This window comes from Numenius arquata, chromosome 1 (assembly GCF_964106895.1).
Source record: "Numenius arquata chromosome 1, bNumArq3.hap1.1, whole genome shotgun sequence".
Classification (NCBI taxonomy): domain Eukaryota; kingdom Metazoa; phylum Chordata; class Aves; order Charadriiformes; family Scolopacidae; genus Numenius; species Numenius arquata.
Window position 1 is genome coordinate 77,089,814 of NC_133576.1, and position 25,264 is coordinate 77,115,077.

Sequence of the window (25,264 nt, forward strand, 5' to 3'; positions counted from 1 at the left end):
GGATGGCTGCAACACATCCATAAATCCTGCAAATGCATTAGTAGTTAATTTTAAAGGTTGCATATTTCACAATAAATTGCCTTCTGAAAATACCTGAACTGTTTGGTTTTGTTATGAAACCTTTCAAATAAAGTGCACTTTCAGTTCTGTCAGTGATGAAATATAGCTGCTGATTTAGAAATAGAAACAGGCAATGCTATTAATACATTGTTGTCATATACTATTCATTTTCCCTGATCTAAACCAGCCCCTTTTCTGTATATTAAGGAGAATGAGGTAGAATAGGACAGTCACCCAGAGTAGTTGGTCTTCTATTCTCTTTCTCTCAGAGTGTCTGCTGCCTTTTCCACGCTGAAAAATATGCTCTATATTTTAACTTTCCATTTCCTCTTTCCTCCTAAGAAAATAACAATAATAATAATATAAAATAAGATTTATGGAAGAATGAATAAGCAAGTAGGTAGATATGACTCAACAATTCCTGGTGTACAAAAGGAAGGAAGACTCAGGAATAAGGCCCTGATATGAAAAGCAGGATACTGATAGTGGACTTAAAAGGTCCACATTATTCTTGATAATGCAAAGGTCTGCTTCATCCTTTTCTGCATCCAGGGGTCACTACACAGAAACATTAAGGATTTGCTTCAGTGTTCTGACACTAGATCTTCTATGCCTTTTTATCTTTGAGACCATACTATAGCAGCTTTGAAGGTAGTAAATTTCAAAATAACATTCCAGTATATTTTCCCTATTTTAAGAATTTGCAGAACTTCTGCATTGAGCTAAATTTCTATATCCCAGGAAATTCTAAAGCTGTTCACAGGTTGATATTCCAGTTCAATATTGATTGTTTATCAAGAATGGGAAACGCCAAAGAATTTTGATTCCATGCCTTCAGTCAGAAGAAAATATTTTACTATCTTTGATCCACAATGCGTAGTATTGGGTTGTTAACTCACCGTGAAATGCTCCAGTGAGAGTTATTTCAATACTAAACTTCCCCTGGTGATACATACCAAGATGTGTTTCTAATGTCTTCATCCTCCCCAGTGTGACAGGCTACTGCCTTGATTACAACTCAATGGCTCATAGAAGTCCCCAGGTACATGGTAGCTTATATCAGAAAGGAGATTTTGTTACAACATGGGTGACAGCCTGCCCTAAAATCCTATCCAGAAAAAGTTGATGTGGAGATCAGGCTGTGAAATAGAAATCCCATGGGGTTTACTGTGCATTTTAATGCTTAAATGAGAACAGAAACATTTTCATCATTTTCATGAACTGAAATAGTTTTGTTTTGTTTGGAACAGGTCCAAAACAAAATGTTGTTTGCCAAGCTATATCTGATGGGGGGAAAAAACATTTAAGAAACTGCATGCTGTTGTGGAAAAAGTATTTTGATGGAAAGCTTCAAATAAACTCCTTTTATAAATAATTCCGTTTTGTAACCTAAAAAAAGATATTAAAAAAACCTCTTTTAATGAGATTGTCTGATCCATCACTGTCTTCTGAATGAATGTTAGCCCTCCCATTTTATGCTACTGAACTTCATATGTTATGATACAAAGAGAGGGCCGTTTCTTTAAACAATCCTGCATACTGTGACTATGTGACTGAAGGAAACCAGGGAACCTTACTTCATTAATATCTCCCTTACCACTCTGAGTGTAGCATTTCTTTTGTTTACCTTTCAAAGTCTCACTGTTGACATGTATTTTTGAGCTAGTCATCCCTTCTCCCTTTATAGTCAGTCGAAAGAATTAGACATTTGTAGGAAGCCATTCTTCTCACCTTAATATAAGCATCTAACTTAAAAAAATGAAAAATCACTCCTGTGTGTGTCTATCCTATTGCTCTCCAAATATGATGAGGTGAATCCTCCCAGTGGTATTATTTTTCACTGGGTACTCAGTTCACATCTCCAACCTCTGATCAGTGAGGTATTTAGCAAAAGGATTTTGTTTCTTTCCTCCACCTGTGTTCCACATTTTATTATATAAGGGACTATCACTGCCATATTGCTTCAGCCAGGGAGAAACTCTAAACTATACTCACAAGCTTTTTGCAGATGATCTGCAACAGAAAAAAAGGAAATTGTCAGTCATTTAAATGACTGCTTACAGTATCTTTTGAAGTATAGGCTTGGTTTTCCCTGAAGTGAGTCTATAATGATCTTGTTACCATTAATTTCAGGGGAGCAGTTTATAATACTGAAGGCAGAGGGAAGAGTTCACATTGTGTTTGATGTGTTCAAGTCCTTGAGTATGTTAGCCCTGTTGAAAAGTAAAAATATTCAGAGGATTATAAACTGTTGAGCACATTTATTTTCGTTCCACATGTGAATGTAGAAGTTTTCAAGTCCACTGTGGTCTAGAAATACCCCATTTAATTATCTAACTAGGAACTGCCCGCTGAGGCTGCACTGAAATTAGTATTTGCTGAGATTTGTGCTTACTGATGTTTTTCCTAACAATGTGGTCTATGGTTGAGAAACTTCTTATTGGATATACTGTTAGTGAGGCCTTATTCTGATCTAGTATCTTTGTAAGGCAAAAATTAGTTTAGTAAGAAGAAGGTGTCACGCTTGTTCCTGTAAGAGAAGCTTCTCATCTAACCGTGGTAGAGAATAACCATTCCTTAAACTTAATGGCTTTTCTCTCATATTAAATTTTTTTCACAGATTTCCAAAAATACACAGCCTATTTGAGAGACATATCATAATAGTGTAGATTAACTGTACTTCACATTTTCTTTTATACAGGGTGGTCCTGGTTTACCAGGAGATATTGGTCAAAAGGGTGATCTGGGACCTCCAGGAGTTCCAGGTGTTCCAGGTGAGAAGAAAACTTACCACATTGCTTAAAAGTATGCAACGATGTCTCTTTCATATCCTTCCTCTCTCAAAAAGATGCTCAAAGAATATTGACTTTACGTTACAAATTATTGAAACAGGACATTGAAAGCTGCATCAAAAAGCATATAAGAAGATCGAGATTTTTCTCAAGGTTCTTTGCCTTTTGCCTGTTATCTTGCTTTGCCAATTTTAAGTGTGCATTTGTTCGAAAAGGTGGATGTAAAACCAGTTGTTTAGAGACTACCAGTCAAGAATCTTCAAGATTTTCTTGAGAATAGGAGAGACAAATGCTATAGCTATATTTGAGGTAATACAGGCTCAGTATTTCTCCCATTGTTGACTAAATATTGCTGCTGCTGTCCCTATCATATACATGAAAACACTGTGTGTATAACGAATACAGTTACTACTAGAAAAAAATATTTATAATTTAGGAAAATATTCTATTAATTAAAGTAAGATAAATTTGCTTTTGGTCATTATTTGCTTGGTGACTTGGTGCTATTATTTGTATCTTGTTCTTGCAAACAGTTAAAAAGTACTTATGTGAATGAAGTCAGGGCCTTTACATGATCCTGAGGTCATACATGATTCTTCTGCACATATCTTTCCAAATCCAGAAATTATTGAGTTTCCATGTAAATATTTCCTTTGACTTCAGGTCCAAAAGGATCTCCTGGCTTCCCAGGCCTTAAGGGTGAGCGAGGTGACCAAGGTCTTCCTGGATCTAAAGGTATAATATAAAGACTTGCTTTTTTTCCTGGATGCTGTTGTTAAAATGGTTATTTGTGACTAATCAATGGATAATGGATATCTCCCTTGCCCTTTTATTTAGGGTAAAAAGGTAGAATATGAAACCAGATATCATGGTATCAGCATCTGAATGGTCAATTAGATTAAAGTATCGGGTAGAGAGTTAACATATTTATCTCCTGCTCTGAAAATTCAATACTGAGACTTTGTCATAATTAGAATCTTTAAATGGTATCCTAGAAGCACAGAATGAGGGAATGGTTTGGGTTGGAAGGGACCTTTAGAGATCATCTAGTCTAACCCCTCTGCCATGGGCAGGGACACCCTTCACTAGATCAGGTTGCTCAAAGCTCCACCCAACCTGACTTTGAGCATTTCCAATGATGGGGCATCCACAACTTCTCTGGGCAACATGTTCCAGCATCTCACCACCCTCGTAAAAAAATTTCTTCCTTAAGTCCAGTCTAAATCTACCCTAATAGGTCCATGTGTTCCTTGTCCTAGGGACCTCAGTGCTCCTCAGAACACAGTACTCCAGGTGGGGTCTCATGAGAGCAGAGTAGGGGACAGAATCACCTCCCTCCACCAGCTGGCCACTCTTCTTTTCATGTATCCCAGAATATGATTGGCTTTCTGGGCCGTGAGCACACATTGCTGACTTATATCCAATTTTTCATCTACCTGTATATACAAGTCCTTCTCTGCAGGGCTGCTCTCAATCCATCGATATCTTGTAGCTATAGGTTCTGTCTATTCTCTGACTAAATAAATGGCAATGAAACGTAACGTTGTTTTCTCACTTTTTTTTTTTTTATTATGCAATACTAAATACCTGCTGGTTTCCTCTGTTAACTTTGGCAGGTTTACAAGGCCCACCAGGCCCACCAGGTGCTTTTCAACTTGTTAAAGGAGATCCCGGCTTACCTGGTCCTGTAGGACCAGTTGGTCTCAAAGGATTCCCAGGACTTCCAGGTCCCAAAGGACAGCAGGGTAAGAGTTTCTAACTTTCCAGTAGAAATACATTTTAAGTAATGTAAAAATAGACTAATGGTAGGCTAGACACTTGAAGATTTCTGTTATATTATCCAGCTTTTTATAAGCCACTTAAATTGTGTCAGTGGTGAGGAAGAGAGTCCTTTTTGAAGCTCATCCAAAGGAGTCCCAGAAACAGATGCTTTTCTAGTGATTTTTTTGTAGGTCCAGACATTGCCATTTTTATAAAGAAAAGGTAATCTGCAAAAATTAAACACATTAGGGAGTAAGAGAATGGAGCAAAGAATAAAACAAATGAAATGCTGGCACAAGGACACGTCCTTCAGAATGACAGGACATTGAGAGTGGAAGCTCAGAGATGTTCTTAAGCTATTAAGATTCTAAGGGAAAGCTTAGTTCCTGATTGCTTTATAAGGAGATGATGGGGAATTGCAGTGGATTATAATTACTATCTTCTTTCTGTTTAATAGAATAGATAAGGAAGTTTGCTCTTGAAGGTGGAGTTACAATTCTGCAACTGCCGTCCCTTAGGAAATACCTGTGAAATAATTTCAGTGATTGAACATTGTGTGGGTTTGCTTGTATGGGTTCTGTTGCTATTCTCTAGTAGTCAATTAAGTACATGAGCACAATATTACTATTTGAGTGATGAGGAAAAGGACAGCTGTGACTATCTAAAGCTTCTGATGTGCCACAGAAATGTTGGTATGGTGGTGATGGTGTTAACTTCTTTTGCCCAAAGTCAGAGTTACTGAGTTTATGTAGGACTCAAAGCATCTCTAGAAATTGTTAAAGGGAGGACATAATATATGTCTGAAAACCTGTTTGGGAAGAAGCTAAAAAAATACTGATTTTCCCTCTGTTCATGGCCGTACTTTTTTATGGTCTATTTTTGATTGAGTCATATGACAAGCTGAGAGGGAAGAGATTTCTGCCCTTCCTTTTCATATTCCAGGCAAATACTAGTTATTTTAGAACCACGTGCTCTGCTTACTTTGTTCTTCTCTACTATAATCACTTCACCTGCAGTAACCCACGTATGTGCTCTAGATATTGAAATATACGCACTGAATCTGCATGAGTTTAGTTTATGCCGAGGTGTGCCTGTGTCATACTGTATTAACAGCTAAAAAGTTAGAATAACATGAAGTAATATCCAGTAATAACTATTCCTTGTTTTTCAACAGGGGTGACAGGACCTTCAGGTGTACCTGGACCACCTGGTAGTCCAGGGTTTGACGGTAAACCTGGGCAGAAAGGAGAAGTTGGTCCTTATGGTCCCCCAGGTAAGCCCATGAGTTCTTCAAAGACTTGACTCCTTCCTAGAAAAATAACATGGGAAATTAGGTGTGAATGTGCCTAATTTCACTTCTTTAGTTATGTAGGCAGAGTACTGCTGTCTGTAGATATAAAAGGAGACTCTCTGTATTGTAGGGCCCAGAGGATTCCCTGGTCCACCTGGTCCTGAAGGTTTGCCTGGGGCTATGGGCCCACCAGGTGCACCATCTGTTGCTCATGGCTTCCTTGTTACTAGACACAGTCAAACCACTGAAGAACCATCATGCCCATTTGGAACAAGGCTGATTTACCATGGCTACTCCTTGCTTTATGTACAAGGCAATGAAAGAGCACATGGCCAAGATCTGGGTAAGTAGAGACCAGATTAGAATTCAACTGGAATTGGTTACAAACCAAATGTTTTTTTTATTTCTAGAACTGTATTGAACAAAACTGTGTAATTATTCTTGGCTAGATGATGCTTTATTATGCCTTCTGGGTTGGTACAAAGAATGGTTTGGTGTGTATAGTGGACACAGTGTCAGTTTATTTAAGAAAGTCTTTATCAAAGCCTTTGACATAGTCATCCATAGTATCTTTGTAGTCAAATTAGTGAGATATGGGCTGACTAAGTAGATGATAAGGTGAGTGGAAAATTGGTGGGTCCATCAGGCTCAGAGGGATGTGATCAGATGTACAAAGTCTGAGTGGTGGTTGCTGATTTGTGAATTAGTATTTAATTAATTAGTATTGGTCCAATACTGTTTAATGAATTTATTAATGGCTTTAGAGTGCACTCTCAGCAAGTTTGTGGGTAATGCCAGATTGGGAGGAATGGTTGATTCCCTAGCGGACACAGCTGCCATTCAGAGGGACCTGGCCAAGCTGGAGAAAAGGGCTGAGAGAAACCTCAAGAAGCTCAGTAAAGGCAAATGCAAAGGGGTATATCTACAATGAAAAAACCTTGTGCAACAGAACAGGCTGGGGACTGACTCTGATTTCCCGTAGTAGCAGTACAGGCTGCTAGAAAGCTGCTTTGCAGAAAAGGACCTGGGAGTCCTGGTGAGCAACACTGAACATGAGTTATCAGTGTGCCCTTGCAACAACTGCCCCATTCCCAATGCCCAGCCTACTGGGCTCTATTGGCAAAAGAGCAACCAGCAGATGGAGGGAAGCGATTCTTCCCCTCTGGCAGTTGTGAGACTATATTTGGTATATTGTGCCCAGACTTCGGCCTCCCAGAACAAGCAAAACATTGGCATACAGTGAATACAACAGCTAGCTAATAAGATGGCTGGTGGGGTCTGGACAGTCCAGTGGAACTGGGTTTGCTCAGCCTTAACAGAAATTTAGGGGGAAGCCTTTATTGCTGTCTACAGCTGTTTAAAGGGAGGGTAGAGAAGATGGAGCCAAACTCTTCTCAGAGGGGCTCAGTGACAGAAGAAGCAGTGGACACAAGTATGAGATATATTCCAGTGAAACATAAAGTAAAGCTTTTTTACCACACTGATGCTCAAACACTGGAACAGGACCCCAGTGAGGTTGTTGAATCTCTGTCTTTGGAGACACTCAAAACTCAACTGGCTATGGACTCAAGTAATATGGTGCTTAGGGACGTGGTTTAGTGGTGGTTTTGGCAGCGTTAGGTTGATGGTTGCACTCGATTTTCTTAGAAGTCCCTTCCAACCTAGGCGATTCTGTCTAACTGGCAGGGGGTTAGGATAGATGACCTCTAGAGGTCTATTCCAACATGTTAGTCATTAGTATTATAGGCAAGACTAGGCTACTCCTTGCCTTGCCCTGTTCCTTCTTTATGGAACTTAGAGAAGTCAATTCCTCTGAGCAAACCAGGTCGTTCGCTTTTTAGCTGCTCCTGGAAATATTTGTTTGGCAGTTGACAATGGTTTAACAAAAATCCGTTAACAAGTAACCTTTCACTTAACTTTTCAGGCACAGCAGGAAGCTGTCTTCGTAAATTTAGTACAATGCCTTTCTTGTTCTGCAATATCAACAACGTATGTAACTTTGCATCAAGAAATGACTATTCCTACTGGCTGTCCACTCCTGAACCCATGCCAATGAGTATGGCTCCTATCACTGGTGATAGTATCAGACCATTCATCAGCAGGTACGGTTTCACTTCTGCTCTCTTTATAAAATAAAGAAGCCTATGAAAAGTGCGTATGGTACTTTTTTAAAAGGCTTTTAATCTGCATATTTTTATTTCCTGCCTTTAAATTAAAAGTTTGAGTTCCTTTGATGAAATGTTTCAAAGTGTGCATCTTTTCAGTTTAGACTTTGATCAAAAATAAACCCATTTTGGGGGAAACACAAACAAATAGAGTAGTCTATTTTGAGTCTAAATGAAATGAAAAGATTTACTTTGAAATGATGTTTTGCAAAAGCTATGATGTACTTTGAAGAAGAAAAAGTTTTGATTTTTTTCACAATTCTTGTTGAAAACAATTCTTTTTTTTTTTTTAATAGACATAACTAGAAGCTTTTTAGGGCTCAGTCTCCTTTTCTTTGAAAATGGTAGCATTATTTATTGTACAGTACACTGCCAGGCTTCTTCCATTGTTTTGGACTTACTGCTTGAATACAGCCCTTATTGTCTGAATTAAAGGAAAAAAGGAAACAGTTGCAAAATCAATCATCTACTTTTTGATAATTCCACATTCTCAGCAAGCATAAGACGAGGCACTTATATCAGACATAACTCTTCTGCAACAGTCCAACATGTTGAACTTCTGGTCCATTTTAAATTTTAAGGCCACTAGCAGAAACTGTCCTGGCATCATATGCCTAGTGCTGAAGGCAGATGTGTGAGCAAGACTGTGGTGAACCGTACCACTATTGTTAGATAAAAATCTAACAAGGGAATCTCCAACTTATAACTTAAACAATAATCATTATTATGATTCCTATCATTGCTTCTAATCTGTATCAGCTGTTGCTGATCCCTCTTCCTGCCATATAAATTGATTGGGAGTGGAGATTGCTGTTATAGTTTTCTCGGGTCTATATATACCACCCAAGAAAAAGAACAATTCAAATCATCAGTGGGTTGTAGTATTGACATCTTGCTATGTTCAAAAACCTATTTGGATCTTCTGCAAAACACTTGATATTTATTTTGTATAATAGAATCCACCTTGTGTCTGCAGTTGTTACTCTTGTACACTATTTTTGGGTTAGTGCCATAGAAACTGGTATGTCTTGACAATGATTGGGCAGATTGAGGGCAAGATTCTCAAGAGAGACTATAGATTTTGTTGGTCTTACTTTTTTGGTTGTTCATTGGATGTGAATGGAAGGGGCTTGACTTTCAGAAAAATTCAAATGACCAGCCTCTGAAAGTAATGTTGCTTTTATGCCATCCTGATCAAGCACCCGAAATAACCTTTAACAATCACTTTTGAAATTCTTGCTCAAGGACGAACCCACCAACATTTTGCCACATCTTATGGTAGCTTTTGCACCATAAAAATGTATGTGTGTGCGTCTATGTATATGTGGGCATGTATATGGGGTTTTCTCCTTTTAGCCATAGCAGAGAGTGAGCTAATTGTAGTACACATTTTTTTAAATCAGTAAGGAATCTGAGAAGACTGTTCTTTCAATTTATTTTGTTAACTGAGGTTTTTAAACCAACAGTTTTCCCTGTCCAAAAGTTGAAAAGGTGTAGAAGTGTCACTTGCTGCCTTGGGTCATGGGACTTCTTTTCATGTAAGGCCTTCCACTGAAATACCAGAAATTCCTTGAAGCAAAGCAGAGCTCCAAGAATAGAGGCAGCTTTACATTCTTCTTTTAACATACTCTTTCATTGATGTGTTTCTTAAAATAACTGTCTTACTTCTGCACTAAAGATGAAGGCAGTAGGTATGAAAGCAGTCTTCACAAGTCAAAAATAGAAGGCTTTCATTCTGAATTCCTTTGCTTATGTGCTTTATCCAGAATCCAACTTAATCCCTTTTGCACTTGATTCTTTTCACCACTCTGATAATAGGAATCAGACTGTCTAGTTCTGAGTATCTGTTTTGAGTCATTCTCATCATAGCTAACTGCAGTAGCCAATTTAGGAGTTGTACAAGAAAAAATGGATTATATCTACCAAATTCCTTATTAACAGCTCCCATATTAAAATTTCCAGCCCAACTCACATTTTTTTATGATTCTCCTGTGAAGGCAGAATTGTTCATTGGATTATTCAGTAACCTAGGAGTTCTGAGACACAATGAAATTATCTACAGTAAAAGAACTGATGCTGCATAGCTTTCTGAAGAGTTGCTTTCAAGTTCATTGTTCAAGTTACTTTGCTAGAAATGCCTTACTGGAGATAAAGAGCACAAATGTAAATAAAAGCTACTTTCAAGGAAAATGCATGGAGAAGAATTAGCAGCGATTACCTTTGTAAGACATTTTCCAGAGAGATGGCTTTCTGTCTGGAAGTCACTCTGGGCTATGTTTAGGATGATGAATTGCTCTTACTTGTCTCTGATCACAGTAGACCACTTTTTAAGTGATGCTTGCTGAGTTACAGTGTTGGGCTGTTTGCCTCTCATGTTCATGACATGAACACTTTTAGAAACTACAGTACAAATGGGACTAGAAAAAGACAAATACATTCAAATATTCAGATAAGAGGTCTCTTGTTCTTTGCTCATAGGAAGACTAATAGGAATAAGACTTAATAGTTAAGCTATCCCAAAGTAAATGAGGAAAAAAAAAAAAAAGAACCAGTTTGTTGTTTTTCCAAATGAAACATTTTGATTTTCCTTTGTTTTTGAAAGTGACAAGATTTTCTAATGTAAGACTCCTTAAAGAAAGTAACTTCTGAAAAAAGAAGTATTAATCCTCAAATGCGTGTAGCTCAGTCATGTCTTGGTCTTTCTAGATGCTCTGTGTGTGAAGCTCCTGCTATGGTAATAGCCGTTCACAGTCAAACAATTCAAATACCACCGTGTCCTGAAGGCTGGAGTTCCCTCTGGATTGGTTACTCCTTTGTCATGGTGAGTGCACTGGGGCATACTTAAGCTGAGAAAAGCATTTGTTTCAGGTGTGTGATCTACACTCCTGTTCTAGGAAAGTTAATATCTGACTATGTCACTTCAGGTCTTAGGAGGGTATTGGACCTCTACCCTTTCTGGTGGCTTTAAAAAGATTTTGGTTAATTACTAAATGAGAATAATGCAATAACAATTAGTTGTTCACTTTTGGGGAAATGCGCACGGCTTATTCTCTCGTTTGCAGCTCCAGCACAGGATCCAAGTGCTGAATAAATGACAAAATAAGCATAACTTTCCATTTTCCTTCTATATCTATGTTGCAGTAACTTCCTAGAGTGGCAGCACATCAGTGCCTGTCCTATTCCCATATTTTGATGAATAAGGTTTCGGTTTTCAAATGGCATTTTTGACCTTTTATCCAGTTTCATCAGCTGTGTATATACTCGTAAAATGAATAGGACCAAGGAGTGGCCTGGAAAAGCCACGCTGGAGTCCTCCATAGTGGTTAGCTGTTAGCATCCTTCTAGTCATGCTCACAGCCTGTATCAACAGCATCTCTCCCAAACAAGGTCTGGGCATAGTCTGAGAAACAGAGTAGATCCAGAGCTGTTAGCACTTGGCAGTGGGAGAGAGGCCACTGTGATGTGGGGCAGGAACTGGGTGAAGCGATTCGGATATAAACCATACCAGTTTGTATGCCTTCTGGGCCAGAGGGCTGGCCCTGGCCTGTTGCTAGAACAGAGAGAGCTTGCATCCTACCGTTGGTCCTGAAGGATTTCTGTGCATGCAGCTGCCCTGAAGTTGACGTTGCTGGTGTGTTGTGCTGCTGTTAAGTGAGAGAATCCAGTGCCACCTCTGGAGCCCTTCAGCTCCGCCTTCTTTCTTCTCCTTGAACTGAGTGACAAAACAATAGACGGATGCAAGAGAGGACAAGGAGAGGCATGTGAGGAAATATTTGTGCAAGATAGTCAATAGGTGTTGTAGCAGAAGAGGTAAAGAGTCCCTCTCTGACTGATGCTTTTGCTTTTTTCTAGCACACCAGTGCTGGTGCGGAGGGCTCTGGCCAGGCCCTGGCATCTCCTGGTTCCTGCCTAGAGGAGTTCCGCAGCGCTCCCTTCATTGAATGCCATGGCCGGGGCACCTGCAATTATTATGCAAATGCTTACAGCTTCTGGCTTGCCACTATAGAGAGGAATGAGATGTTCAAGTAAGTTCATGATTTATTTATCAGTATTTGAGACTCGGTCAAGCCTTGTCGCTGAGTAAGAGAAGTATTGTTTGAATATAGTACATGGTTCAAGTATCGGCTGTGCCCCAGCCTGGTTACTATATGCTGTTAATGATTTTTGTAACAAAAAGAAAAAAAATGTATAGCTTTTGGGGGAATTAATGAAGTCTCTTCCGTTAGTGTTTACAATGTGTTATTTATACCTGGTATCTTGCTTTTCAGAATAATCTAACAATGTTTGCATTGCAACTATGTTTGATTGTATTCACTGAGTCGTAACTGGGATAGGCTGACGTACTGATTGAAATTATGTTAGAATATAACATTCTCTCTAGTGGATGTTAACACATAATAGAACCACTTGAAATTAGAGCAGGTGTTGAACTAAGTGAGCTCAACAATTATTTACCTTTCCCTAATGTAGGAGGAAGTATGTCTGAATGAAATGCAGCTGAAGGCAGAGGCATTTCTTCAGTCCCGCTGAGGTTCTAATTTCAGGAATTAAGTGGTAGTAGGCTTTGTTCTGGGCTCATGCACATAAATATTATTCAACACAGTTTAATTTGTTCCATATGAATGGTATTAATATGTTAGCATATAGACCAGTTTTTAGGTGTTTATAGCTTACCTGATTGACAGACGTTCCTCTGGAGTGCAGACAAGCATCCTCTTCCACTGCAGTCCAGGTACCTTCATCTGGTACCCTTCATCTCTTCATGTTTTCTAGATCTGTGAATGCTTCTTAGACTGTCTCAGTCAAAGTGAAGCAAATTGTTTAGCCAGTTTTGACTGTTTGTCTATGAGATAGTTGTGAACTGAGTAGGTAGAAAAATTGAGCATCCGGCCTGAGTATCACTGGGGCTGTGATGTCATCAGCCATAAAAGCTACTACTGAAAGAGCCCATTTGCCAACACTGGGGTAAGCACTGACTCCCTAGGAAAGGGAAAACTGGTCAGAGGAAAATTTAGAGTCATCAGCACGCCAGTTGTTTGCATTCATTGAGTCCTACCCAGAGGCCTATCAACTTCATAACCTTTTCTGGCTACAAACTGTATCTCAAATTAATAAAATAATCCCAGATCAGGGGACCTGTCCTACTATCATAATTCACAAATACTCTGCAGTTTCCTGTAAACTCTTAATCCTTTTTAAAGAAAAGTGTTAAATGTAAACACACTTTTGTTTGAAATTGCTTTATTTCTACCTGCTAGGAGTAACTCCTTAGGATAGGTTAGAGACTAAAGATTTTGGTCTGTCTTTCTATATGACATAACATAATTTCTTTTGCTGGCTTTTCATTTTTCTGTAAAGTCACAAGGTAGCAGAAAATCATGAACAGCCAAATGTCTTCAGTTTCTTTGCCTAATTTTTTTTTTTTTTACTACCCAAGTTCCAGCATGTTTTCAAACTGCTGATTAAACAGGTAGTGGCTTCTGGTTAAGAAAATATTCAGCCTCATGACAAAATTGAATTCTGTTTAAAATTCATCTTAGAATCATGGAATTTTCTAGGTTGGAAGGGACTTTTAAGATCATCTAGTCCAACCATCAACCTAACTGATAAAAACCATCACTAAGCCATGTCACTAAGCACTATGTCAGCCCGTCTTTTAAATACCTTCTGGGATGATGCCTCAACCACTTCCCTGGGCAGCCCATTCCAATGCTTAATAACTCTTTCAGTGTAAAAATTTTTCCCAATATCCAATCTGAACCTCACTGGTGCAATTTGAAGCCATTTCCTCTTGTCTTATTGCCTGTGACTTGAGAGAAGAGACTTGTCATAATTTATGAGCAAATTTGAAAGTGAATATACATTGGAGAACTTAGGGACACCTTCTTGATTCAGCACGGCTTAAAGAGGCACTTGGCTGCATGCAAAGTTTGTGTTGTCAAATATAAACCTGCAAACTGACTGTTTGTATCAACAATTGTTAACGGGTCTTTTAATTTCTTTATTTTTAATAGGAAACCGACTCCCTCAACTTTGAAAGCAGGGGATCTGCGCTCAAACGTTAGCCGTTGTCAAGTCTGTATGAGAAAAACATAATGACTTTTGAATTTCAACTAATTTCACACAATATGGTGCTATTCGTTTAACAGCAATGAAGCCTAGACATATATCATATGTACCTCATTGTTGTCCAGTATGAAAACAGTAAAGTGCCTTTTAGGAACTTGCATAACTAACACACACTGCTTTACTGGCCCTGTCCTTGCTGAAGAAGAAAAGAGACAACAAAGATAAGCTTCAAATGTTGACATGCCAAATGGCACTTTTGATCAGAATATATGTATTTTTTATATAAATGCAATGCACTGATAGAATAAAAAGTCAGCATTTATCCAGAAAAAATGCAAAGGTGCTAGGAGGTATGCAGTTCTGCCTTATACTGTTTGACCCCCCTTTCTCATTCTTGTATTATAGATTTAGATTCATTTTTCTTCCCCAGATAAGTTTGTTGTTACCGTTATCTAGGCGTCTCAAAATCCCAGGCTCTTGGGTATGTACTTATTGTTCCTGTACAAAGCAATACTAATGTAAAAAGAGTTTTGGGATTACAGACTGTGGTTAAGCAACACGTAACCATCTTTTTCACAACATAGAGTGCCATCCTGCAAACCTTTGCTTCTGTTTGTAGTCTTTAGTGCTGTTGGTTTTAATGGGACTACATCTGGAAGAGATTGCCAAATTGGTTTCCCACGTAGGCAAGGAAGTGTTTCTGCTATGTTGGTACTATGCAGCTTCTTTATGCAGTAGAACAAACTTTCCTGTGGAATAAAGAATGATCCAGCAATGGTCAAGAAAAATATATATATAAATATTTTAGTAATTTATATAGATATCGACCATTAGGCAAATCAAGCTCTGAGTTTATCATTTCAAAGAGAAGCTTACAAAAGTTTTCTTCTTTTCAGTGTCATGAATTAGATTTTAAATGCCAAAATATGATGTGAAATGTTTATTTTTTACATAGGCCATTTCAATGCTGAAGTTGCAGAGACTGAACCCAGGTTAATAGCTATTTGTGTTTATTATAGCAAATCCTGCTTTGAGCTTATAGTCTTTATTCTGTATTTAATATTTTTCAGGGTTTTAAACACTACTCACACACTGAATGACTTGATTTTGAAAAGTATAAGGCCTTAATTTTGTTAATATTGTGCCAAAAAAAAATTCTTCTAAGTGGCCTCAGAAATATTTCTACAGAATTTCTATGCAATGATACCATTGTTTGAGCACATCTGTGTCCAAAAGTGTTTTATAGACTATTACCATGCAAATACCAAAAGATTTTTACAAATGCCAAGGCCTTTGTGTAATTTCTTACATGTGTATTTCTTAAGAATTCAAGTTTGTAATAAAACTATTTGTGTAAAAAAAAAAAACAGAAGAAAAGAAAAAGTTTTTACTAATTTGTTATTAGCATTCATTTACAGCAATGAATTAATTTTTAATAAGCCACCAATAAATGCACAAGCTTGATGCAATCCTAGATTATTTTTGTTTTGCACATCTTTCAGATGTACAAAGCATCTTCAAAAGGGGAAAACAGGGCACTGTATTGACACCTCTATTGTTACCTTGTAAGAACTGGTACTGATAGACAAAACATGAGTTATGTGTCTATTACTGAAATATGTTTGATGTGAACAGGTTACAAAAATCTGCTTACTTCATCTTAGCTCATGGGAAGCAATCAAGTTATACACATTTTTCACTCTTCCCTTGAATTTTTCATGCACAAATCAGAACTGAATTATACAGGATAAAATTTAAAATGTCTCATATAATTTTGCTTGTAAGTGGGCAAGGTGAATCTTGACTCCGGTTGTCTGAAGAGCAAATGGACCGTGATAATCTTTTTCCTTGGCAAAAGCAAATAATTTGTTAATGTTTCATGTTGTTTCCCCAAATTTGTGAAGAGGCTGCTGCTGAAAGTGAGTTCTGAACTCCCTTTTACTTAAAATCCTCAAGGACATTGGCTGGCCAAATGACTGTATAGAAATTGACTTTAGTGTCAATCTTAACTCTTGTGGAAGTTTTGGCAGATGATAATTTAATTTATAAATGACCAGTCCTCACAGAAGTCCCTTACCAGCCTATACAATACAAGACTCTGGTTATGTCTAATCAGCCTGATGCAGAGTTTTCCAAAGTGCCGCTTGTTATTCAGCAGAAGAGGAGAAGACTATAGGGTGATTCCTTGTGGCTTCTAGGAAGAATTAAGCAGACATTCAGCCTTCTCTAACTCAGAGGATCCACGCTGCTGCTCAGACTTTTTAACTGCACTCTACAGCTTATCTGGTCAGCTAGGGATTTAATTTGCTTGGTTCAAATTGTCTCAGAACTGCCAGACAGTTTAATTTATAAAGTACTGCATGTATGTGTAAATCAAATCTGTGCATAAGAATACATTTTTTTTCCCTTTTGCTAGGGAAGGGACTACTCACTGCAGCTGGGTGCGTACTAACCTGTGGTTTCTCGACTAGGAACAATTTGGAAACAAGGTCCTTTGAAAATTTTCAAAACTGTTTGAACTATAGTTTGATGTCTTACTCTAATAGTGATTATTTATTCCGTAACCTCCAGCTCATAAATTGAGCTCAACTATTGTCATGCTGAAGATGCTATTTCTACTTAAGTCAGTGAATAAACTTTTTGGTGGTTATTGAGTACCAATCAGATCTACCGAAAATGTTGTGAACGCTAGATTTTGATGCCCCGGGTGAGGAAGAGCCCATGTACTAAAGCAGAAAAGAAGTGTGAAACACTGCCTTGCTTTCAAAAATCTTTAAATACCCCATATTCAGTCATTTATGGCCAGCATTGTTGCTACAGGACAGTTCGTTGTGTGAAAGGGTAACGGCAAACACATCATTTGTTAAAATTGTCTTGCATAAGCTTAAATTTCAGGAGAAAGCTTTCCTTAAGAAGTCCAGCTTGTTTAGTAGGCCTGACTGTTTTTGAATGCAGTACTTGAAGAGTAACTTTCATGACCCAAATAAATACGTTTCTAAAACAGCAGGTGGTGCCCTTGCTCTCTTTATGGTGAGATTGACACTAACAACTTTACAGTAACAAATGCTTTGTTCTCTAACCACTAAAATGTAAAGCAGTCTGACAGTTCTCTATTTTCCCAAGTCACTGTCTCTATTCTGACATGTTCTAGTCACCAGTAGTTTTCCTTCTGAAATAGGGATGATGCAGTCTTCAGTAAAAAAAAAAAGTAAAAAATCTATACATAGACAAAATAAAAGTAGAATATAATTAAATAATCTAACATATATTTTGCAACAAATTATCTCTTGGCCTGTGTGTCTTTTCTGACAGATAGACATTCAGTTTATATCCTTTTCATAGTGGTAACTTCCTTGATGAAATACACTTTTTAAAATTAATCAGGACTCCTGAGAACAATATCCCCATACCAGGCTCCCTGAGAAGCGATTGTATTAAAGCCATACCCTTTTATGACTGAATTCGTAAAGCTGTGTGACTTTTTGAAAATTCCTGTCCTACCTTTCATGTTTTACAAATCATGAGTAATCTGCACCAACTACACAAGGCGGAACATAAACATTGTAAAATGCAGGGCCAGGCTCATTGGATCCACTAAACCCAGTAAACAGAAAATCATAGAATCATAGAATGGTTCGGGTTGGAAGGGACCTTAAAGATCATCGAGTTCCAACCCCCCTGCCATGGGCAGGGACACCTCCCACTAGACCAGGTTGCTCAAAGCCCCATCCAGCCTGGCCTCGAACACTTCCAGGCGTGGGGCATCCACAGCTTCTCTGGGAAACCTGTTCCAGTGTCTCGCCACCCTCACAGTAAAGAATTTCTTCCTTCTATCTAATCTAAATCTCCCCTCTTTCAGTTTAAAACCTTTACCCCTCGTCCCATCACTGCACTCCCTGACAAAGAGTCCCTCCCCATCTCTCCTGTAGGCCCCCTTCAGGTACTGGAAGGCTGCTATGAGGTCTCCCCAGAGCCTTCTCTTCTCCAGGCTGAACAAGCCCAAGTCTCTCAGCCTGTCTTCACAGGAGAGGTAGTATATGGCACCCAACTCAAAGACAGTCCCCTGGCAATTTGACATCACAAGTGTCTTTGTTCTGCCTGTGTCTCCATCCCTTGCTCTAATTACAGTGACTGGCTGTGCCTGCGCTCAGACCTTCAGCAGGAGTTCAGCAGTGTTCTTCCTGAAGCTGCCATGGAGCTTCCCCTCTCTGTGCTGTTCACGTAGTGGCAGTGATGTGCTGCCCACTCCATTTCTAACTCTTCATACAGAGCTAATCCTTCTTATGAACTTCACATTCTGAATTAGATAACACAGCAAGAACGTGAGAGACCAGTGTGGATCCTTAAATGCATACAGTCAGGCTCCGGCTGATGCTGAGACCAGTGATGATCTGGGTTATAATTAATCATTATTAAGAAAAGAAGTATCCAGTGCCACAGGGAGCAATCAGCCTCCCTGTTTTCAGACTGAGGTGAGAGTGTAGAGAGAAGGAAATCATTCCACCCACCCACTAGTTGTAGTATAGTTTATTTAGTATTAATGTGATATTAATTGTGAGCTTGCAATGCTGGGGGGGTCTGTACAGCACAGATAAATAAAAATAAATAAATAAATAATAATATGCAAACTTACTTTTGTCACTAACAGCTGAGCAAGAAGCACCACATGTTATTTGTGAAAGATGTACTAACACTCAGAACAACCTCAAAAAACAATTTCTTGAAAGTATACATTTTTTAAACAATTCTCTTCCTTCAGCATATCAGAAGAAAGTCCTTCCAAAAAATGCGAGGAGGGGCTGTGTCCTTTTGGTTACTTCTCCTTAGCAAACAATATGCTTGTTGTGTTTCTTGAGGTGTTAATACCTGTGGGAGGATAAATCACTACTACTTCTCATGAACTCAGAGATGCTTCTTATGGTAATGATATTTCACCCAGCCAGGCTTACTGACACCACCTTCTGTCTTCAGCTCCCACTGTAACAGGATGTTACTCCGAGCTGAATATTCTTACTTGTATTTCAGTGTTGATTTCTAAAGATATATTCCTTTCCAACTTATTGTCCTCAAACCAAAGAGAACAGAGCGTTGCTTCTATGTAAACAATCAAAAGATTTACAAATGTCTGGATCTTTTATTTGTACATATGTTAGAGAGCCGCCTTCATTTTCCCCTGGCTATATGCAGTCAGCTATATTTATTATAATTGGCGTGCAGAGGACAGGAGACTTGACAGAGTGAAAGTTATAGATGGAACATGATCATTTGATGCTCTGTCAACTCCTGTCTCGCCTAAGAAAACATGTTACATTTCATGCAGAATTGTGGCAGGCTTCATTTGTCATCTCAGCTCCATGAAGTATGATTTGCACTGCAGTAAATAAGCATGTAAAATAGCCTGGGCAGGGGAGAAAATCCTTGTAAAACAGATTAAAGAGCATCGATCAAACCTTTTTATTACTCTAAATGCACAGCTTTTAGACCGGTGTAACTCACACTGTGGGCTTTCTCTAGAATGGACCTCTCGGGCTCACACCAAAGTGCTTATTTCTCACCATCGCTTCCTGGAACGGGTTCAAAGTGGAGGGTGCCAGCACATGCCCAGTGCTGTCTTCTGCCAAAGCTTTTGTTATCTTTGTGGGCATAGTAGCTGGCAGTGGAAGATGTTCCCCCCTTCCTGTTTCCTCTAAGTAATTATAGCAGCATTTTTTCCAGGCTAATTTTGGACATGAACCTGTTTGTGAGACGTGATCAAAGGGGCAATCAAATCATAGGGACTTGAAATGCAATCACATGAATTACATGTCAAGAATTGTTTCTCTGTACCACTTTCAAAAATGTATCTGGGAATCCCCACGCTATCTGTGATGCTCAGACACTGATTCCCCGGGGAGTCTCAGTAAGTATTGGTTTATTGTTAAGTTGAGACCTACCTCCTGTTATCCTTGCGTGAAAGATGTGTCGTGGCGTCTGCAGGAACTCTGAACAGGTAAGAAGGTGAGTACCAGACAGAAGTGAATGAAAACTCTTAGTAGCTCAACAGGCACATCTACAAACAAAATGACTGTTTGGTCTCATTTCCACATAGACTGACTGCAGCTTTTTCACGGATTTTTTGACCACCTTTGATCAGCCCTTGGAGAACTGTCAACCATCTCTCTTCAAAGCAAATACCATCCAGGCCTTTTAGCATTGTCCCTGAACTAAGGAAAGGTCCTAACCAGGGCAGTGAAAGATACACCCTGTCTTATGCTCAGCCCTCCCTTTGCCAATTAAAAATACATTGAAAAGAAAAGAAGTGCTGGCATTCCAATAAAAATACACCGCAGGTCTCCTCTGTTCAAAGGCAAATCTTCAGGGAAACTCGTGAACTCCCTATAATGGGAAGGAAAAATCTGAATGGAAATTCCCTTGATAATAATATATTCACATTATACCAACAGTTAATCAGAGTAAGAAAGACAATATCTGAAACGCTGTAATCACCTACAGTTATGAGGGAAATGGAGGGATTCCCCATAAAGATGGGGATTTCTTAACAGGAAAGCTACGGAAGTTATGAAGGCCAAGTGGAAAAAACCATAGAAATCACACTGGCTGAATAGACTCTCCTGAGCACAACCTTATACATTTGAAATAAAAACCATATTCAGATTCCAAAAAGTACTGTGATTGCTATTGGTGCACACCAGAAGCACAGCATTTCCTAGCGGAAGGCACTGTGACCTTGGGATCGCAGGAGAGTAATTGGGAATTCACTCAGCTGGGGTGCTTTGGAGTCCCTGGAAGATTTCACTTACAGCCACTCGCTTTTTCAGAGAAGTGACCTAAAAAAATTGAGTAGCTCCTACTAGTCAAAGCCTGAGATTGAGAGGACAGCTGTGAAGAGGATCTGGAAGCTACGGCCAAGCGCTTGATTCACCGCTGTGAAAAGTACGAGCCTTTCTGTGTAGCTTTAGTACCAATGCATTTTTTTCATATGCTTTGTCCTGATCTATTGTAGTCAGAGACATCAAGCCAACACATGTATATTAATAACTATTATCAAGAAGTAGATTTCTTTCCAGAAACACACCGTTCAATGGAAATTTTTAAACTTTTTCTCCTCTTTTTCAGGCAAATTGCAGAGAATCGCAGAGAAAGAGAGAGAGAGAAATTTTGTAGTTGTTTGTTTGCTCTTGCAAAGCACTGAACATGACCCCTCAGGAATGTGTAGGAGAGGAAATGAAAAGCAGACGTGGGAAGCTGGAAAAGCAGCACTTCTCCTCTATCATTAAGTGTATAATAAGGTAGATTACATCAGTTGTTGGCCTAGTCTCCCTGGTGAACAGGTGTCATAGATACAGCACTCTCTAATCAAATATTAACTCATCATGTGGCAGCAAGTACTAGGAAAAGGAACGTGTAAGATCATCTACCTCCTTTCACACGCAGCCAACTCTTCGTGAGGCACTGAGGTTCAGTAAAGGACATTCTTGTCATTCCTATGGAGTGAATCTAATTTTATATAGTTGCCTAGACTTCCAACAACCTTTTTTTTTTTTCTGCTTCCTATAACAAAAGTACGTTGGATAGTAACATATGAACAGCCACAAATTCAGACCAAGGGTTATGTTTATGTCCGTAGTTATAAAGTAAACCCATAGGAGTCTAGTAGCCACTGTCTTCAACCGTTAAAAGATTTTTGATTCATATATTTCTACATTGTTTAAAATTGCAAATAAATGCCACTTCTCCCCACCTTACAAGCAGGAAAAATGGAAAAGAAATTACATGCTGTCAGTTAGAAAAGAACTCAGTCCTTAGCTCCTGGACTAGGTCTGTCCCTGCTGGATCGTGATCTGTCCCAAAGTGTCTGGCACTTCTGAACAGTGAGGAAAAAAAGATAGACTTGTTTAGTTTTTTAATATTCCGTTGTACATGATAGACCTTTTTATACAACATTATATAGAATGCAGAGTTGGAGTAGTTTTAAAGTGACAGCTGGATTAGCTATGTGGGTATTGGACATAAGAAGTCAAATAACATGAGAGGAGGAACCTGATGAGAGTCACTTTCTGTCTTCTCAGTCACTTTCCTGAAGCAGAAGAAAAATCAGTAAAGTATGGTATCCAAAGCATAGCCTCCAAAGCGAACTCATGATAGATGAAATGAGGCAAGAATTTATTTTTTTTTTTTTTAGGAAAAACAGCATATCACTTACTCCCTGTTTCTTTGGGCTCCAGGAAGAGTCAGTATAGAAGGAGAAATAATGGCTAGGAGAGGATGTTCTGGATGACCAGGTATCCTGACATATGGACTCTTACAAGTGTCCTCCTTGATCCATTCTAGCTGTCCTTTTTCCAAGAGCAGAAGCCTAAAACTCTTCCACAGAGTTTCAAGGAGGGGACTAAAACTCTTCCTGTTTAATACAGAAGGGACTTAGTAAAATGCGTGTAAATTGACCATAAAATAATTCGGCCTGGAGAGTCCTTTATAACATCAAAGAAGGGAGATTTGGAGCTGTTTTTTCAATAAAAATGTAGGTGCAAAAAAATGTTAAGTGTTAAGGCCTGACAAATTTACATAGTTATTTGGTGGGATTGCCTGAGCTGGCAGGACTGAAGAACTAAAACGCTTTCACCCCAAGCTGTGCTAACATTTACTGAAAAGAAATGCACAGCTGTTGGCCATATCTGTAGTTCCTTTTATCAGATATTGCCCTTCCATGTTCTGGTGGGATTTTTATTATGGATTTTATATATATATATATATATATAAAATCAACAGTTATTTAATATATATTTTACATCTAAGAACTATTATCCTATCATCTGTACTACTTGTCCAAAACATTATTAAAATTCAGCTGGCAGAAGGATGAACCTGATGTATAAGAGTTAAGAAGTCCTGCTCCGCAGTTTTTAATTACTCAATGAAGGTGGGAGATGTGCCAAGAGCTGGAGACATCTAGGTGCAAATTTTAGCTCTGACTCAGCTCCACCTTGAACGGAGATACAGGTGCAGACTGTTCCCTCTCCACCCCGCTTACTTTTGGGAAGAAGCCCAGAGGCTCAGGAAAGGGCGTACAAACTGGTAGGGAGCTGCGGCAGGTGGATGGTCTGGGCAGTCAGTGAGTTAGGACAAGCGGGGGCGTCACGGGGTATATTCACTCTGGGGTTGGGACACGGCCAAGGTGCAGGGCCTACAACCACGACACCTGCCCCACCGTGCACATACAGCTGGTGTCATCCTGCTCCGCTTCTGCTCAAGTGAACGTTAGTCCACGGGAGCAGGAGCTGGTAAGGCTCGAGCACCTTGAAAAATCCCTTGTGATGTATTTAAAAAGAAGGCTTCAAAAGAAGCACTGCTAGGCCACCTGTTGATGATAAAGCTTTGTCATTTATTTGAGATTAATTGAGGCTGTCTCTTTGGGTTCTGTGTCGTATCACCTTCAACATCTTTTGGATACCTTAATGTGACAGAGCCAGTGAAAGGAGACAGTCTTCTTGAACTCTCACTTCTGGAAAAGAGACCAGCAAGAGCTTGTCATCAGGTTTTATTAACACTAAATATTTTAGCAAGCTCTTGCCATTTTAAGTATTGTGGGGAAAACAAAGCAGTCATCTGCCTCCTCTAGCAATTTTCATAGCTCATGAGACTAATCGTTCCTGTCAGGTAGCTGGGTAGCTCTTTCATTCTTCAGAGCTGACAGCCTTTTTTGCATTTGGTATTGAAAGCACGGGCTTCAGCCTTATGCTACCAAGAATACCCTACATATTTTAATCACTTCCTAGAATCACTCACCTTTTGAAAGAGGCACAGCGCTGTGCTGCAAAGCACGGAAAGGACAGCACTGAATCTACAGGATTCCTACTCTCCGGAGGATTTGTTGGCAGAGGTGTAATGCTCTCAGTGAAAGGCATTGAGAACAGGCTGCGGTCTTGTGATCCTTACTTTTTTTTCATCCTCAGCATGTGCTGTGAGATGATCTAGATTTTAATTTTTTAAAATTGCTACATTATTGGTGGGTCCTGGAGGGCTTGTTGCATAAAAAAAAGAAATACAGAATAGGAGTATTCTCTTGTTTTTGTAAAGAGAAGTGGACACTCGCTACCAGCAGAAAGATTCTGCTGCAGTAAACTTGTACTGGTGGGACAGGTTTAAGCACTTAATCCTTTTGCTGCTCCTGTTATAACAATTCCTAGAATATGACAACACTAACAGGATGTTTTTCATAGAGATTAAAAAGGATTATTCATTTTAGTGACTCATCTCCAGCCAGTCCATTGTTGAAAGCTGTGGCTGATTGTACAAACAGTGTGCTTTCCTGATGAAAGGAAAGCAAACTGGAGAGACCTGTTCCTTTTCAGCCACCATCTATTCTGACCTTTGCTCTCCGTTATCAATGTAGCGCTTAAAAATCCCAGCAAAGTCTAGTTCTCTTCAGCATGTCCCATGTGTTAACCCAAGCATCTGTCTCTCCCTGTCCTTTACCTCTACAGACTATCCAGAGAGAAGCACCACAACACCATGCAGTGTCTACCCCTCTGTTTTGTCTCAGAGCAGTGTAACGTCTGTGTGTCAATACTAGGGGCACATCCTCATCTGGTCCTGCTTAGAAGTTAATTCTGGGAACGATAGGCCCAAGAATATTTCCTGCAACAAAGGAAGTCCTCTTTTGACAAGGTAGTAAGAGCAGCTGGGTGGAAGCAGGAGAGCAAGTTGCTCCACAAAACGATGCAAAGATGACTTGTTTGCTTACAGTAAGGCAGGAATCGTGGTGCTGAGTAAGGGTCTCTACTCTCATGTTCCTCTACTACACATACACAAAGTCTGCTCCTTTTCTGAGGGCAAACTATAAACTTCTGATTGAATTAATTTTCTGTTCTCTTAATCTGCTTGGAAAAGATTTAGAAAACAGAGACAAACAACAAAAATATTTACTTAAAAAAAATACAGCCTGGTTTGGAGTGTCTCTTCTAATATTATCTTTCCTGGCACAATTAACCAGCTTCTTACCTTTTGCTTATCACTGAAGGGCTTCTCTGTGAAAGTGGTTTCTCTTGCCACTTAAATTTTTTTGTATGTAGGAAAGCCGATTTGCTTTCTAAGAACTACTTTTAATCTTTCAGTTTTCTAGTTTG

General features: G+C 39.1%; 1 protein-coding gene across 1 annotated transcript in view; it reads left to right on the forward strand.

Annotated features, from left to right (window-relative positions):
- COL4A1 (collagen type IV alpha 1 chain) overlaps positions 1-15,615 on the forward strand; it is a 130,229-nt gene extending 114,614 nt beyond the window's left edge. Inside the window, exons 44-52 of the mRNA XM_074156738.1 lie at positions 2,762-2,834; positions 3,516-3,587; positions 4,469-4,597; positions 5,788-5,886; positions 6,035-6,247; positions 7,829-8,006; positions 10,776-10,890; positions 11,922-12,094; positions 14,084-15,615. Of these exons, the coding sequence (XP_074012839.1) occupies positions 2,762-2,834; positions 3,516-3,587; positions 4,469-4,597; positions 5,788-5,886; positions 6,035-6,247; positions 7,829-8,006; positions 10,776-10,890; positions 11,922-12,094; positions 14,084-14,165 (1,134 nt within the window). The 3' untranslated portion in view covers positions 14,166-15,615. The remainder of the gene's footprint in view (positions 1-2,761; positions 2,835-3,515; positions 3,588-4,468; positions 4,598-5,787; positions 5,887-6,034; positions 6,248-7,828; positions 8,007-10,775; positions 10,891-11,921; positions 12,095-14,083) is intronic.
- The last annotated feature ends 9,649 nt before the right edge of the window (positions 15,616-25,264 follow it).